Source organism: Contarinia nasturtii, unplaced genomic scaffold (assembly GCF_009176525.2).
Source record: "Contarinia nasturtii isolate CC-2019 unplaced genomic scaffold, AAFC_CNas_1.1 Cnas_scaffold_129, whole genome shotgun sequence".
NCBI lineage: Eukaryota > Metazoa > Arthropoda > Insecta > Diptera > Cecidomyiidae > Contarinia > Contarinia nasturtii.
Window position 1 is genome coordinate 11425936 of NW_022197486.1, and position 16501 is coordinate 11442436.

The 16501-nt window shown below is 32.8% G+C and overlaps 1 protein-coding gene across 4 annotated transcripts in view; it reads left to right on the top strand.

The window, feature by feature from the left end:
* The window catches only part of LOC116344084, a 19705-nt gene extending 7839 nt beyond the window's left edge, over positions 1-11866 (top strand). Inside the window, exons 3-19 of one of the 4 annotated variants that reach the window (XM_031772508.1) lie at positions 5887-6096; positions 6222-6434; positions 6516-6562; positions 6634-6690; positions 6808-7069; positions 7146-7446; positions 7519-7683; positions 7787-8062; positions 8154-8355; positions 8422-9070; positions 9151-9280; positions 9410-9599; positions 9713-10103; positions 10215-10286; positions 10384-11371; positions 11450-11651; positions 11750-11866. In XM_031772508.1, the coding sequence (XP_031628368.1) occupies positions 5887-6096; positions 6222-6434; positions 6516-6562; positions 6634-6690; positions 6808-7069; positions 7146-7446; positions 7519-7683; positions 7787-8062; positions 8154-8355; positions 8422-9070; positions 9151-9280; positions 9410-9599; positions 9713-10103; positions 10215-10286; positions 10384-11371; positions 11450-11651; positions 11750-11836 (4442 nt within the window). In that variant the 3' untranslated portion in view covers positions 11837-11866. Of the gene's footprint in view, positions 1-655; positions 959-5886; positions 6097-6221; positions 6563-6633; positions 6691-6807; positions 7070-7145; positions 7447-7518; positions 7684-7786; positions 8063-8153; positions 8356-8421; positions 9071-9150; positions 9281-9409; positions 9600-9712; positions 10104-10214; positions 10287-10383; positions 11372-11449; positions 11652-11749 lie in introns of those variants that run through there. The other 3 variants (XM_031772498.1, XM_031772480.1, XM_031772489.1) reach the window with 3 other exon arrangements.
* Positions 11867-16501: the final 4635 nt, after the last annotated feature.

The following is a 16501-nucleotide window of genomic DNA, read 5'->3' on the forward strand; positions in this document are numbered from 1 at the left end:
CAGAATATTCTGTATGTTATTGTTTTCTTCTTAGGCCGTCATATATGGCTGGTTTAAAAACACAATTCAACATAGAAAAGGGTTGAACGGTAGGGTTGGGAGGATTTTAACAGACAGCGACAGTTTGGGCTATAAAAAAAATTGCGCGCTAGGGTAATTTAGCATATATTTTGTTTAAGAGCGACAGATAGTTTTCAGTCTTTCATCAAGCATACATCTTTCACCCCTCCACGCACTGTATTTAGGCAAATCGAGCAAATACACCTTGGCCAACCATTGCGCAGCAAGGTATTAATCGAACACCACACTAACACACACACACATACATATATATACCGACAACAACAAATAATCTACCTTGAATGTGAGAAGAAGAAAAAAAGAAGCAACACAAGAAATGTAATTCAGTTCTCGTGCGCGCACGATATTTGTAGCATTATCATAACCGTTGTTGCTTCTTCATTTGAAATCTTTTTTCTTCGGTTCAGTTTTCGGCGATCAACTTTACATCGATAAATATTGTTCTGATTTTTTGAAAAAAGTAAATACATAAAAGACATTCAACTGATCCATTCAATTTATGCTATGTTCAGTGAACTAACAACAGATTAAACAATAAAATAGGTGCAATTTTTTGTGACTGAAATTATTCGATCAGTAATTCTAGTTCAATTTTGTGCTCAATTATAGTTGGATAATTTCCAGTTAAAGTAAAATAGAAAATAAATATGAAAATCATTGGATAATGACCCAATACATTGTGAGTTAATCGATCAGTGATTTTTATTTTCGACGACATAAATATACCATCTGCGTGGAAAACGAGGAAGTGTACAGTTTTCTGTTGTTTTCATTTAGTTTTCACTCAAATATCGAAACAATAGATTGAATCACACAATTAATCAAAGTGAATTGATACTATTTTTTATAAATATCATGGATTATGGTCGATCATTAGGTAAATAATTTTTTTTTTAATTTTTTAAATGAAAGACTTTTTTTAGGAAGAATCAGGGAGATGAAAATAAGCAACAATTATACCAAAAAAAGTTATTCTTTATCGTGAATCATTCAAAATGTTGGAAACAGTAAAGTCCACGATTCCATTTACCCCAAAATTATACGTGGTTCACGTAGTTACATAACTTGTGACCAAGGCAAGCAACACAGTCGAAGCTATTTTTCAAATTCAAAATTGGCTCTCTGCTGATGGGATTTTTTTTTAAATATCCAACACAAATTACGTACTGTCATCTTTTTTGCATTCATAAATTTGCGATTTTTCAATTTTAATCATGAATTACTGATAGAAAACTGAAGATATATTGTGATTATTCTTGAAAAAAAAAACTGATCATTCGATTTAATAGATGTTTCAAATTAAATGTGACAATATTTTCTTCTGAATGATGGATTCGGTTCAATTTTTAAATTTGGAATGTCCGAAGTTTATCAAAGTGTAATCGATTCATTACACAATTCCACGAAAACTTAGTTACTGTGTATGCGCGACGAGTGTAGCTGGCTATGTACTACATGAATTGAAAAGTCCGTGGAATGACACAGATATTTGGCACAAGTGCACAATCATTCCCATTATAAGAAGGACCATCCCTCAAAATACTTGGAGCTATAAAAAATGGCAAAATTTTGAAGAAATGGTCAAAAAATATAAGAAATCGCCTCGAAAGACCATTATATTCGCATTAATAGTTTGGAAAAGACCTGAAGTATCTCGTAAAATGTGTTTTAGTTAGGGTAGGAAAATGTCACTCATACAAAGGCTGTCGCATTTGTTCAAAATCGAATCCAGTGGTGATTTAAAGGCGATACCACTATTGGATACGCTAGATGACAAATCGCTTTTTCGCAAAGCAGCTTGACGGGACTTTTATCTGTCCTTTGAGTTGAAAGAATAGATAACCTTAATAGTCTATACGATTTGAGATCAAATGATTTAAAAGAACTTAAATAAATTCAAATACATTTTTGGCATCAAAATTTCTTGCATTTTTCATTGTATAATTAGATTTGAGTTGGTCCAAATCAACAAAATATTTAACAAATCATTGATTTGAGAAGTACAGTTCAGATAAAATAAAGCACTTGATTTGATTTTGGCAACAAGATTAGGTGAATCATCAAATTAAATGATATTTGATTTGAAATCACAGTTGATCTCATTTTGATTTGAAATCCAAAATTGATAATATAATAAATTGTTCTAAGTGCTTGTTTTTTTTTTTGTTTTTTAAATACAGTCATAAAATGTAGCATATTTTAAGGTCTCTTTAAAAAGCCTATGGTTTCTGAGTTTGTGAACAGATTCAGGTGAAATTTTGTCAGTAATCTTTTGAAGGAAGGTCTTTCTTATAATGGAAAGGATTTTGCATTTGTGTTGCATGATCTGTGTCAGTTTACGGACTTTTCACTCCATGTAGCATGATTTCCAATTTTTGTCCGTTCGTGTGCCTATGTAAATTGTTTTCCCTTTCACGAATATTTCACGCACTGTTGAGTCCATGATTTGATGTTCATCTCACTTTTAACAGTATGTTTCCAATAAATTAATTGATCGTCTAAGCATAACCGTAAGCGCATCGAACATCAAACAGTTGAGTGAGAGAAGCAAAAAAAAACACAAAACAAATGAAGATGTGCGCCACATCAAAACAATTGATCGTATATGCGATGCACGCGCGTGGAAAAAATACTCAATGAAAAAAGAAGAAGAAAAAAATGATATAATAGATGCGCTCAGACCTGTGAAAGAAATGGAAAGTGATAATGATGCGTGAACTAAAATTGCATTGCCAAACAACAAACCGTCTTGCACATATCAAAGATAAAAGGAACACACGAGAGAAGAAAAAAAAACTAAGCCAAAGTCGAATGAAAATGAAACGAGAAAGAAAAACGAAGAAAATAGTATTGAAGAAAAAGGAATGAAATAGAAAATATACGATCAAGTATTATACAAACGTCAAAATGAACAATATTATTTACACATAAACATCAGAACAATAGCTTCAACAAACAGATTTTTTATAAGCGCACGCAGATCGAAATGTACAATCTTTGCTAACTGTCGATTTTCAATGTTGCCAATAATTTCGCAGAAGCATTACACCCCAAACAGAATAACTAGAATGTAACGAACAAGAGAATCTTTACACCAATCAAACTCAATCATGTGAATATTGAATTTTGTAAAACACGAAAGCACAGCGCCGAATCGAAACACACCGAACCCACGTTATAGATATGCCATAGTATAGAGCGATTAGCTTTGATTTGTGCACCTTTTCTCGGAAACAATCCAACACAAACACCATATCGTAAGGTTGGAAGTAATCATTCGACAATTAATTCACACTTTGCTAATGAACGCGTGTATCATTCCTCTGTGATTAATTCCTCGCTCGAAAAATTTAGCTTCTTCTAACAACATAAAACAATTAGACTGAAAATCTTTTTCACTGAAAGTGGAACTCCAAATGACCCCAAATCATGTAAACTAATTAAAACCAAAAACACAAAATTATTATTAAAGAATCAAAAACGCCAACCGTTGATATCAACGAAATTGATGGGAATAATCTTCATCAGGGCTTGTCGTCAGCTGATATCATCAGCGCTTATGAATCCAGAAGCATCTTTTATCTTAGATGCTGAGCTGAAAATCGAATGATTTAAGATCGAAAAATGTAAATCGAAATCGAATGAAATTCATTGCAAATGTGTTACTTTCCAAAAAAAAAAAACAATCCAAAATTGATATAATTCATTGAAAATGGTTTATTTTGTATTTTTAAAAGAAGAAAAGTTCGTTTTTCATTACTTCGCAACCAAAATTCATGGTTTGCCAAATAAAAATGTGTGCTGAATTACAAATGAACTGTTCAAAATTTAATTTCGCCCAAAAACACATTTTTGTTGGTTTGTTAAAACAAAAACAAAAATTCAAAGAAAATGCATGTGTCTCCGAACAAATTCGAAATAATTGTTGAAAGGCATCATTCATCGAGTGTGCACGATTGCAAATCCAAATGCAACTAAAATGCAAATATGGATTTTGCCAAAGAAAATTCAATGTTACTTTTGTAACATTGCTGTTATTTTACTGAGCTGAAAGATAAAGATAATAATTGATGCCATATTTGCTTATTTTTCTTCAAAAAATCATCGAAAAAAAAATTCAGGCAACGAACAATCGATTGCATGTTTGAAATCAATTAGCGTGAACGATTGAATATTAAAAAAACTGAAATAAAATAAAGAAGAAGCGATTTTGGTGTTTTTTCTCTCCTCTTTGGCAAACGTGTTTGTTAAATGTGAGTCGTAACTCTTGTTATTTATGATGTTTTTTTCGGTTTAATATATAATTTCACTAGTCGATCGAAAACAGTTTTGTTTTCTTCAAGAGATGGAAAAACAAAAATCAGCTACAAATCTTCACAAGCTTGATGAGCAATGCACATGCTCGCATTTTTTCGCTCCAATTATCTGCTTAATTACAACAAATCTATTTGTTTTACATTTATAATCATAAACAAATGATCGACGCCATCATCTAAGCTAAATTAGAAATGCCGAAGATTTATAATAGAAACGTCGATAATAACATAAGGTGTTAAGCTGTGAGATTTGATTCTCGATCGGTTTTTGTTAAAAACAATGAAATTTCAACCCGAAATTCAAGTTCTTGATTTCGTTTTTTCATGTTGGCTCAAATAAAAGAGAGAGAAAGAGAGAGAAAGAGAGAGAGAGAGAGAGAGAGAGAGAAAGAGAGAGAGAAATTCCAAAAATGTTTGGATCAAATGTTTATGCAATACATGCTCATGCACATATTCATGATGTTTGATCGATGACAAACGATAGAACGATGACAAGGAGAGCAAGTGTAAAGGGGAAACATGAAAAATTTCCATGCGATTCGTTCAAAGAGTAAACAATAAATCCGGCTGGCATTCGGTACAATTTATTTTCGAAATACAAGTGAATTCTCTTCTATATTTATTTTATTTTTGGTCGAAAATTGGCATGGATGGTAATGCAGAGAAAGAGAGCTAGAAGAAGGGAGGAAACGAAAGCGAGGGCGGCACAAAAGGAAAACCGTCAGTTCATAAATTTTATTCTATTTCATGTATCTATTCTTTATTGAAATATATTGCCGTGGCATACATGAATTTTATTTACATTGGTATCGTTAGCAACGACATGCGATACTCTACTCTTTGATATTTGCACGGTAATATTTAATATATTTTGTGTGTATGTTACCAAATGAATAGGACACGATCCGGACACCCGGATCGAAGCGTGAATGTGAATATGTGACGATGAAAAGTCAATTCCTCTCTCTCTATTCTCTACATACGCACACACTTAATTAAAAACTATAAAACTTATTCTATGCTTCTTTGATTAGTATTTGCGCTGTGAAATGAATGCGTGGACAATTTCAGTCAAACGCTTTTTTCACGCTTCATTGTTTAGCAGTTCTCTCTTCTTCTAAACACCATGACATGCTAATGACGACCACATAATGATCGAACCATATAATCGGCAAACGTAAATTGTTCCGAAAAAAAAAATGAGAATTACTTCCACCAATAACAAAAGTGTGGTGTGCATAGGAGAACGTTCACCGCATGTTTATGTGGTGTAATTAACGGTTTAATCGTTTTTCAAGCGCGCTTTATTCTCTTAAAAGAAATTATAAAATTAGTTTTTTTTGTTTGTTATAGAATTTTTTTTTTCTCTTTAAATCTATTCAAACACTTGCCAACTTGGTTTATATGATTAGATTTATTTTCTCACACTTACTCCCTTACTAAATATTGAATTCATTTTTGTATATGATTGCGATACGTACTTGTTTAGGTCGCGCTGATTTTGTGGGTGGAATAGATAATGAGACAATTGATTTTGAACAATTGGAATCGTTTGTACATTTGCCAGCAATCAATACGTCTAGTAACAATGGTAACACATCAGCGATTACACTGGCGATTACTGCCATTACAACAACACCAGCACACACAATTACAACGGCGTCGTCCAGTGTTGTCGCAGCAAGTGCACCGACACATGGTAAATTCAACATTTTATTATCAAATCAACCATTTTTCTATTTCATTCAAATTAAATGTACTTTGACCAAATGATCGTTAAATATCAAGAAGAAAATGATCAAAATCATGTGATTATACTTGCAGGAACATTGCCAGAAAGTCCGCCAGATTCGGGCAGTGAACCGCCGTACAGTCCAACTGATTTGCATGCAATTAGTAATTTGAATCAAATTACATATCATCAACATCATTATCCAAACGGTTCTCAATCCGCGAATCCACATCAAATCGATCAAACCATGCACGGTGTGAACGATACAAACAATGTGGATTGTCACAATGGTGCCACTGTAAATGGTAATACAAATCAAATATCTTCAATGCACAAAACCGGCGACATGCTTTTATCATCCACTGCATTGCCTTTATCCAATTCAGTTACAAATATGATGCTGCCCAACAATGACATGATGATGCATCAAAACGTAAGATTTTCAACGCCATGCGCATCGACATCAATAATTTTCAAAAAAAAAATGTTCTTTATTCTCAACAGACACAGTCTTTACTTGGTCTAGGAGTTCATCATTCAATTAATATGGGACGTAATAATGTAAGTGATTTCTACCATAAAAATAGAGAAGGAAAACCGACATTTTAAAAACTTTACCAAAACTGGTGATTGAATTTCCATAAAAAGATATGTAATTGAAACTTATACAATGTTTAGGTTTATCGAAATGATGGCAATAATTTGCTAGCATTAAATACTGAAGATGATTTTAATTGTTTGATGAACGACCCAATGTTTCAAATGGCTACAAATGGCTTGAACTGTCACCAGACCCAAAATAATCATCAGCAACAGCAAACCATTACATCGCATCCAAATGTTAATTCATACAATCAACATATTTTATCTCAAATGCCGACAGTAGTGGTACCCACATCTCATTCAGCCGAACTACCACATTTATTAAACACACGCAAACGTGAGCAAATTTTTAGCCATTCAGTGTGGTCATTATATTCGTATTTATTATTTGAATAAATTTTGTTTGACTTTAGGAACTCAATGTATGAGCACCATGGCACAACAACAACAACAGAATGATTATAATGCACAAAGTATTTTAGAAAATAGCAATGAACAGCAATCGGTCGGAAATGTTATACCGATCAAACGACCAGCATCTGTAATATTGCCGCCAATAAAACCCGAACCCGATGCGCTTAGTCCTGCGTGCGTTTCCACATTAATTGAACCAGCCACACCACCTTCCAAATCATCGGTTGATGCATGCAGTAATGTTAGCAGTTGTAGCACAAGCATAACATCACCGGCTTCAACGACAATTATGATGCCAAGGTAACAACCAAAACCATTAATTTAATTCAATTTTTATTAAAAATTGTTATTTTGTTTAAAACAAATTTTTAGCATTGTTGATTCAAATTCATCACCAAACTTGCAACAACAATCACAAGGTAATGGTAATGGCCTTGATAATGGTTCTACTGACTCATTTCCAATGCAATGCATCCGTTTCTCACCGTTTCAACAACAAAATTGGCATGTTTTGTGCGATCAAAGTTTGCAAGAATTGTGAGTGAATAGTTTCTGTTCTTTCTTTTTTGGAACCGTTATTTATTCAAGAAAACGAATCGTTTTGAGCATTTTGTTTTTTTATTTTAAAATTCAATTGCAGACCTTTGCCACATTATCGTGTCGATGCGGATAAAGGATTTAATTTCTCAAGTTCGGACGATGCATTTGTATGCCAAAAGAAGAATCACTTTCAGATAACGTGTCACGCTCAGGCACAAGGTGCACCAGCCATATTTGTGCGAACGGAAAGTGGCCTTGAAAAAATCAAATCATTTCATTTACATTTCTATGGTGTTAAATTGGAAACACCAACACAAACAATTCGCATCGAACAAAGTCAATCAGATCGTTCAAAGAAACCATTTCATCCAGTGCCGTAAGTTGGACTTTTCAATTTCTTTTTCGAAAAAAAAAGAGAAAAACTGAAACGAAATGACTAATTTTGTTTTCTATCACGTTTATTTCAGTATCGATTTACAGAGTCGACAAGTGAGTAAAATAACTGTGGGCCGTTTGCACTTCTCCGAAACAACAAATAATAATATGCGTAAAAAAGGTCGTCCAAATCCAGAGCAACGATATTTTCAGCTGGTTGTCGGTCTTCATGCGCACACACATTCTGGTAACTTTCCGGTGGTAAGCCAGGGAAGCGAAAAAATTATCGTTCGCGTAAGTTTTTCATATATTTTTAAAAAAAATATTTGAAAATAAATGGTGTTGAAAAAATCGTTTCAGGCCTCGAATCCTGGTCAGTTTGAAAGTGATGTCGAATTGTGTTGGCAACGTGGTGTTACTCAGGATTCAATATTTACACATGCCAATCGTGTTGGTATAAACACAGATCGTCCGGACGAAAGTCTTGTTGTGCATGGCAATCTAAAAGTGTCGGGACACATTGTTCATCCGTCAGATAGTCGAGCAAAACATGAAATCAATGAATTGGATACATCACAGCAATTACAAAATGTGAAACGAATCCGAGTAGTTCGGTATCGATACGATCCCGATTTTGCCGCTCACCATGGCTTAATCAATCAACCACCACCACCACCACCAATTCACTCACCAACAAAACTCATTAAGACAAACGAACGTGTTAATTCATCAACAGCGGTAACACCAACACCACAGACGAATGTGATTGAAGTCATTGATACGGGTGTGATTGCGCAAGAAATTCGCGAAGTTTTACCCGATGCCGTTCAAGAAGCTGGCTCCGTTTTATTGCCCAACGGTGAAGTTATCGATAATTTTCTGGTGGTGAACAAAGATCGAATCTATATGGAAAATATCGGTGCGGTAAAAGAACTGTGCAAAGTGACCGGATCATTGGAAACACGAATTGAACAGCTTGAACGTATGAATGTTCATGTACGAAAAATTGGTAATGGCTAATATACTGGAATTAACTCAACGAGAAAATTCGGAACATTTTAAGTGATCAATGCCGTTTTTTCATTTCAGATCAACACAAATCAGATTGCTCTCATTCAAAATGTAAGTTCGGCCAGTATGATGACGAAGCAACAGAGCCCTGTTCAAATAAAATGATCCAAATAACAATCGTTGTCTTAGTTATTATCATGGCCATTTGGTAAGTTATGTTTTCACTGCATTTTAAGCATTCTTTTGAAACAATGTGCCATTTTCGTTGTTGAAAATGTTGCGAATAGAATCTTTAAATTTATCAAAATTTATCTCATTTTTTTTTTTGTTTTTACAGTTTAGCAGCGATATCCACATTATATTTCGTGGAGCATAGTAAACAAAACGAGAGGCTACGTCAATTTGATCACAACATAGAGAAGTTAAGTATTAATGATACTAGTTACTTTGTGAATGGCCTGGCAGGCGGAGGTGGAAGTTTCGAGAAAAGTAATCTTATTAATAATCATGGACACATTACGAAAAAGGTACACATTTTTCTTTGTACAGTGTAAATTTGTTATTAAAATGATGAAATTGTGTTTGTAACAACTTCAATAATATGAGATTTTTCTTGTTCAAAAACGAAAAATTGAAATAGAATTTCACAAAGTACAGTAATACTCAAAATGCCAGCAATACTCAACTACAGCCAGATCTGGTGACAGTTGAGTTAGCACCGCCAAATGCTGGTTCACATTTGGCCAGTCAACTGAATGACAGCATGGCCATCGACGTGGATATTCAATCGAAAACAACAACACCATTACAAATAACACCAGAAGAAGTTGAAATGAATCTTCCCAGTGCAAAACAGTCGAAATTGTTACTCAATAAATATGACAATATTGTAACAACCGAAAAAGTGCAAACGAAATTGGATAAAATTGTGGAAAATGAACATGTGCACGAAGCAAGCAATACAATAATTACCGATGAATCTGATGTCAATAATAATATCATTGATGTTGGACAACAGACCCATAACACCAGTATGTAAAATTCAATTTGATGGATTTCGTTTTGATTGAGAATCTAGTTGAGAATGCGTAAAAAGAATTTTATTTTATATGTAAATTCAATTCAATCAATGTACATTCTAGGTAAGCCAGATAATAAAAATGTCGCAAAAGGTCGAAGCAACGATGTTGAAAATCGTACCATTCTCAATTCAAGTAAGTTAATCTTACCGTTCATAAGCGCCCTTGAAAACGATATGCCTTTGCACTCAGTTATAACTAAAGAAAACATAAAATAATTGTTGATTTTCAGCAGAGTATTTAATTGAGTCGGAATATCATCGTGAACGAAATTTACGTCATCCAATTGGTCAGCCATCGCATTGTGATCAAACATTGAAATTGAATCGAACTGCATCAGAATCATCGCAAACGCTGTGCCCATCATTCTGTGCTGTGGTGGACAACGGTCTCGATATTAGAAAAGGAAATCATGTGTCGGACAATGTAGAAACTTCCGATATTTTATTGATTCCAAAAGTCGAAAATACCGAGACAAGCACCACATTGAAATTGCAAAAGACCACCACCAAATTGATTCCAATCGATCGAAAGATTGAATCAATCGAACCATCGACTATGTCAAGTGGAAATGTCAATCAGACATTTATTGAACAAACAACGGTTAAAGATAAGATCGATTCAAGTTCACAAGATCCAACAAATAATGATAGCAAAAATAAGGCCAGCCAAACTGCAATTCAAGATGGTGAAGAACCGATTGAAGTACGTGATACAGCGATAACAACCGTAAATACACCGGTGCAAACAAATATCTCGGAGAAAATTGAATCAAATGAACGAGCTGATGCTGATGTACCGAAAAAACAAAATAAATCAAAAGATTTACTTGACACCAATGTACAACCGGAAATTGAACCGTTAGCGGACTCATCAAAACCATCTGATAATGATATAAAACCGTCACCCAGCAAAAAATTTGAAAATAAATTCGAAAAAGTTCAATTACCCGAAGGTGCTGTCGAATTGACAAAATCAACGAATGGAAATCTTATGGAACCATATCCAACTTCGTCACAAACAACAGCATCGACGATCGTCTATGGTACCAATCCCATTGATGCAACCAATTCAGAATGTCTTCTCATTTCTTTACGAATTCGCAGCGAATCATTTAACATAACATTTGAACCGGACGAGATTTGTCGCAATTTTAACATCACTTATAACATTCCGCTCTCAAAATATATGAAAGAAAATCGATTTGAGCTTATTTTTATGTATGTATCTGTTTGTGATTTGGATTTCAAGTTTTGATGATTTTTTTTCTCACAAATTTCATGATGTAATTGTTACAGAACCCAAAATCAAATCCAATGGACAATGTGCTCGGTGAAAGAAGGCACCGGCAAAGAGAGTCATTTTCACTCAGACAGTCATAATATCACCGATGACACAAAGGGCATTACATTTCATGCAAGCTTTCCGGTCGATATACCGACATTAGGTGATTTCGAAAGACAAATGGAATTTCAAGGCCATCTACAACCATCAGATTCGGTAAGTTTCTTTTTTTTTGCATCTTATACGAAATATTAAATGTAGTATGTAATATCTATTTTTTTTTTTAATTCTAAAATTATTGTCTATAATTTCAGATCCCATGTCGATCACCACTCAATGGAAATCCCATGCAAACCGTTTTATATAAAATCAATATTTATCGAGATTGTACACAGCAATAAACGAATGTGCTATTCCAATTTTAGAATTAATTTACAGTTTATGTCAGTTTTTAAATGTGTTTATAATTTTTTTTTATTTCTTTGTTCATTCGTTTGAATTTTTTATGTTTTGCAAAATGGAATATTTTGTAAAGATTTTGACGTTTCGTTTCTTATTCGGTTGAGCATTCTATAGAAAATGTGTAAATAGCAAAAAAATAAAAAATGGGTATGAATGTGGTTCCGTGTGCATGATAAGAATGTGGTTGCTATCTATAAATTATATACAAATCAAAATCGCAGTGTGTAGTTTAAATTAAAAATTACTACGCTCCCGCGTATATGGTATTCAAGTATTTGAATAATGCGCATTAGATTGTTTATTCCAATTTGGAGGAGAGAAAAATGAAGATAAACGAAAAGCTCTAAACACTTGCTTTATATCCAAGCATGAAATTACACAAACTAATTTTTTTTTTTGACAAATGACAAACAGTACAGACTTTTTAGTTGTAGACATTTTGTTGGTATTATATTATGTATAAAAAATAGCTATTTACTAAGTCATTTTTTATTCATTTTTCTTCTTCTATCTCTCTCTCTCTCTATCTCGTCTTGTTTTAAGCGTTTCACTTACATATATAAAACATTATTTAGAAGAAAATAAAATAAATGTGGTAAATCTGCCTTCCCGAACAATTCAATTTCAATTTATCACTAAATAAAGTTTTGAAACTAGAAAAAATGCCAATTTTTAATTCATTTTAAATCACAATTTCAGTTAAGAATGAAGTGAAACAAAACAGTCTGACATTGTTTTCTAAAAAGTCATAGAGCGTGGCATCATACAAAAGCAGATAATAATTTGTGTGCCACCAACCCATTAAGTTCATTACCAAACATTTATGGAAACCACCAAAATAAAAAAATTCTTGACGATGAGAAAAAATAAAATGATTGTTGTCTGAACAAAGATTGCATCATAGTGGTTTTTGTAAATTTATTTTATTTTTTGAATTTTTTTTTCTTAATCGAATTCGAACAATAAATAACAACTTATGAAACCAAATAATTCTATATTCTGACGAAAACAATTCATAGAATTGAATGCTAAATTTAAGTAAATATTTACCAGTTATTGCATTTTTTAAAAAGGTTTGTATCAATAATTCTTTGAAATTAGATGACTTTGTTTGGAAAATCCAGTCAATACGAATCAGAACATCGACGAAAAAAATCGGACCTAAAGGAATGACAAGACAACCTTCATAGTACACAAGCGGCATACATTATCTATGAGCTAAATATAAATATCTCGCTTATTAAGACTCATTTTAAATGTAATCTTCTCGTTTTACAGTGTAGTGAACTCTATTCACTGATTAGATTTCTTGAAATAAATTATTAAAAAAAACCCAAACGCTGAATCTTTAGTCTATTTTTGTATACAATAAATTATCATATTTTTGGTCAGTTATCGTTTCATCGCGCGAAGCTTGATGAAAGTGAATGGAATCCAACTGGAAACCACTTAATTAACTATCGTGATCTATTTTTATTTAGATATTTATACAAAAAAAAACTTATTTGCATTTTTATGCATTAACAGATACAATCTGTCAGATAGTATAAAAAATGAAAAAAAAAATACATGTCGGCTTAAACAGCTTTTCTAGAGTGCATTCGAATATACGTACAAAAAGACCTTGCTTAAAATTAAACAAGAAAAACATTGAAATAGGTCTTTTTTCAATTTACTTGAAAACTTGTGGGGTTTTTTCAAAAGTTCACGTGAATTCTTCACTATAGATTGAATGCATGATTTTTTTTTAAAACGATGAATGAGCGTAGATACAGTTGGGACTAATAACATCAGACTAGTAAGATAGTTATTACTTATTACTAATAATTTCTAATAACTGGTAATAAGATGTCATCTTATTAGTGTAATAAGTATAGTAATAAGTATAGTTATTAGAATGTTACTAGTCAGAAGACTAATAAGATGCATGTATCTTATTAGTATAGTTATTAGTATAGTTTCTCATCAGTATATTTCGATTGGTGTTACTAGAAGCAAATACTACTGAAACACGAAAAACAGCAGTAAGGCAGTCAAAATCACAAAAAAACTTCCGGTCGATTTTTCTCGAATTTCCAATGGGAAATCGGCAAAAATAAGCAAATTTGTGTTTACAAAGTGAACACCATACAGCCAACTACTTTTTGGCCTAAAATCAAAATCCGGTGGAATTTGGCTGATTAGTGGACTTTCAGGATTTGGCCTGGTTTCTAGAACTTCCAAAATGTAATTCCATATACATATATTATTCGAGTAATTTTATACAGGAATTACATTTGTAAAAGTAGTTGGCTGTAACACCAATCGAAATATACTGGTGAGAAACTATACTAATAACTATACTAATAAAGAGTCTTACGGGAGTAAGACGAACTTTTCCGCACGGTGGTAGTTGCGTATTTTATTAAGAAAGTTCAAAATAGCATTAGTTCGATTTTTCAAGCAATTCAAGCGGCGTAAAGTTCGAGACCAAAAAATATGTTTCAACTTTGGCAACGAAATATTCTTTAATTTAATAGCAGAAGTACCCGAGAAAAGATTTTTCACACTTTCATGATGAACCCATTTGTACGACATTTGAAAGTATTCTCTTTTCTAACAAAACACTATAAAAATATGTCTGACGTTAATTTTGCCATAAAAATTATTTTTGAAACACTTTTCATAACTAAAGTCACAAAAAATTTGGATTTTTGTATGGGTATTAAGAGTACCTCAGCCTTTGAGCCAAAAACTGAAAATGTTGTATTGGAGGTACCCCTAATTTTGATTGAAATCTCTTCAAACTTTCAGAATGTTATTTTTTTGTGTAAAAAATAGTCTGTGCAAAGTTTCACGTCATTAAGGTAGCATACAGGCATGGCTTCCATACAAAAATTCAATTTTTTTGTGATTTTTTCAAGGAAACTGTATCAAAAATTGATTGTATCTCAAAACTAACGTCGGATTCGGTTTTCTCGTGCCAAAAAACCCCTCAATACATATTTTTAAGTGTTTAAGTCTTCATTAAGTATGACTTTTGGACGAAAATTTGAGTCTTTTTCATAGGTATCACTCCAGGCATGAAATTTTTTTCCATCAACCAAAGTCGCTCAAAAGCTAATGATTTCTATTCCTCGGGACCCCCAATCATCCTGTAAAGTCAGATTTTGAATTAAGTTTCTACGACGAGCGCAATCTTGCTAACAAATTTTGCGTACGACGTACAACGTACGACGTACAACGTACGACGTACAACGTACGACGTACAACGTACGACGTACAGATTAACATAAACCATGCTCAAAACGGCCTGATTCGGGTTCTCTGACCTCATAAACGTCCAGAAAACATGTTTCTGAGGTTTTCAAAATTTTGACCGATTACAATACTTTTCACCTTACACTATGTGTGCGGAAAAGTAATAAGATACATGCATCTTATTAGTCTTCTGACTAGTAACATTCTAATAACTATACTTATTACTATACTTATTAGTGCAAAAAAGTAATGAGTAATAATATAGTTTGATCTTATTAGAATGATAAGATAATAAGATGAATAATAAGATACCGAAAATGCCCAACTGTAAGCGTAGATTCTTGCAACCAAACATCATTCGAATTTTTTGGTATTCTTTTCAATTCATTTGAATTTTCAATTTTGAAAAATTTGTGTGCAGTGTTGGGTAAACGTAATTTTTACTATTTTCATATGAAAAGTTTACAAAATACTACAAAATAATGTAAAGAAAATCTTTTTATCTTATCTAAATACTATTTCAAAACATTTAAATGGTCCTATCGCAAATATAGAGTTCTATTTTGGTAGTTTAGATGTTGGATATGATCCGTTGGAAATCCAAATTGTTGTTGTCACACAATCGAAATGTCCCATTCTCAGCAAGCATATATTTTTATCTAGATGAAGCGCTTTGCAATATTTAAACTGCTTTTTCCAAAGTGTTGATTTGTTTTTCAAACCAAAGTTTTTCAGTCTCTAAAAATGGTGGGCGTTATTTTGTTTAGAATTCCAATGGCACCCTGTAAACCAATAAACCCTGCGATACACTTTTATGTACTCAAATTACAAGTCGACTTTTTACCCAATCAATTGATATCATACAACTAAAATATATAACACAATCTAAATGCGCCATGGACCATGTGTGATTTGCTATAAAATCTAATCATTCTATATGTTTTTATTTTGTTAAACATAAAATACGGAAGTACTATTACAAAAGAAACAAATCTGATGCTGCACAGAAAAATTCAAATTTGAATACGTACCACATGCGAATATTATTCAAAAAAAGAGAAGAAGTAAAAATTCTCTGTTCGTGATGATTGTTTAAAAGAAAGCCGGTTCAGAATAATGAATCCTTTTTTATGCGATCGTAACAGTTTCATTTCCTTAGTTTCAAATTGTGAGTCATCATGCTTTGTCATCGTAACATTTCGTGTACCGAAACACCGAGAGTTATCACACTCAAGTTATTTCCGTTACATCATTCCAGATTAACACTTACAACTGATACACAGATGCATACCATGTTGTGCGAATTAACATCGGAAAACCCCATCGTAAAAATATCTAACATTGTTCATGTGTAAACAATGATA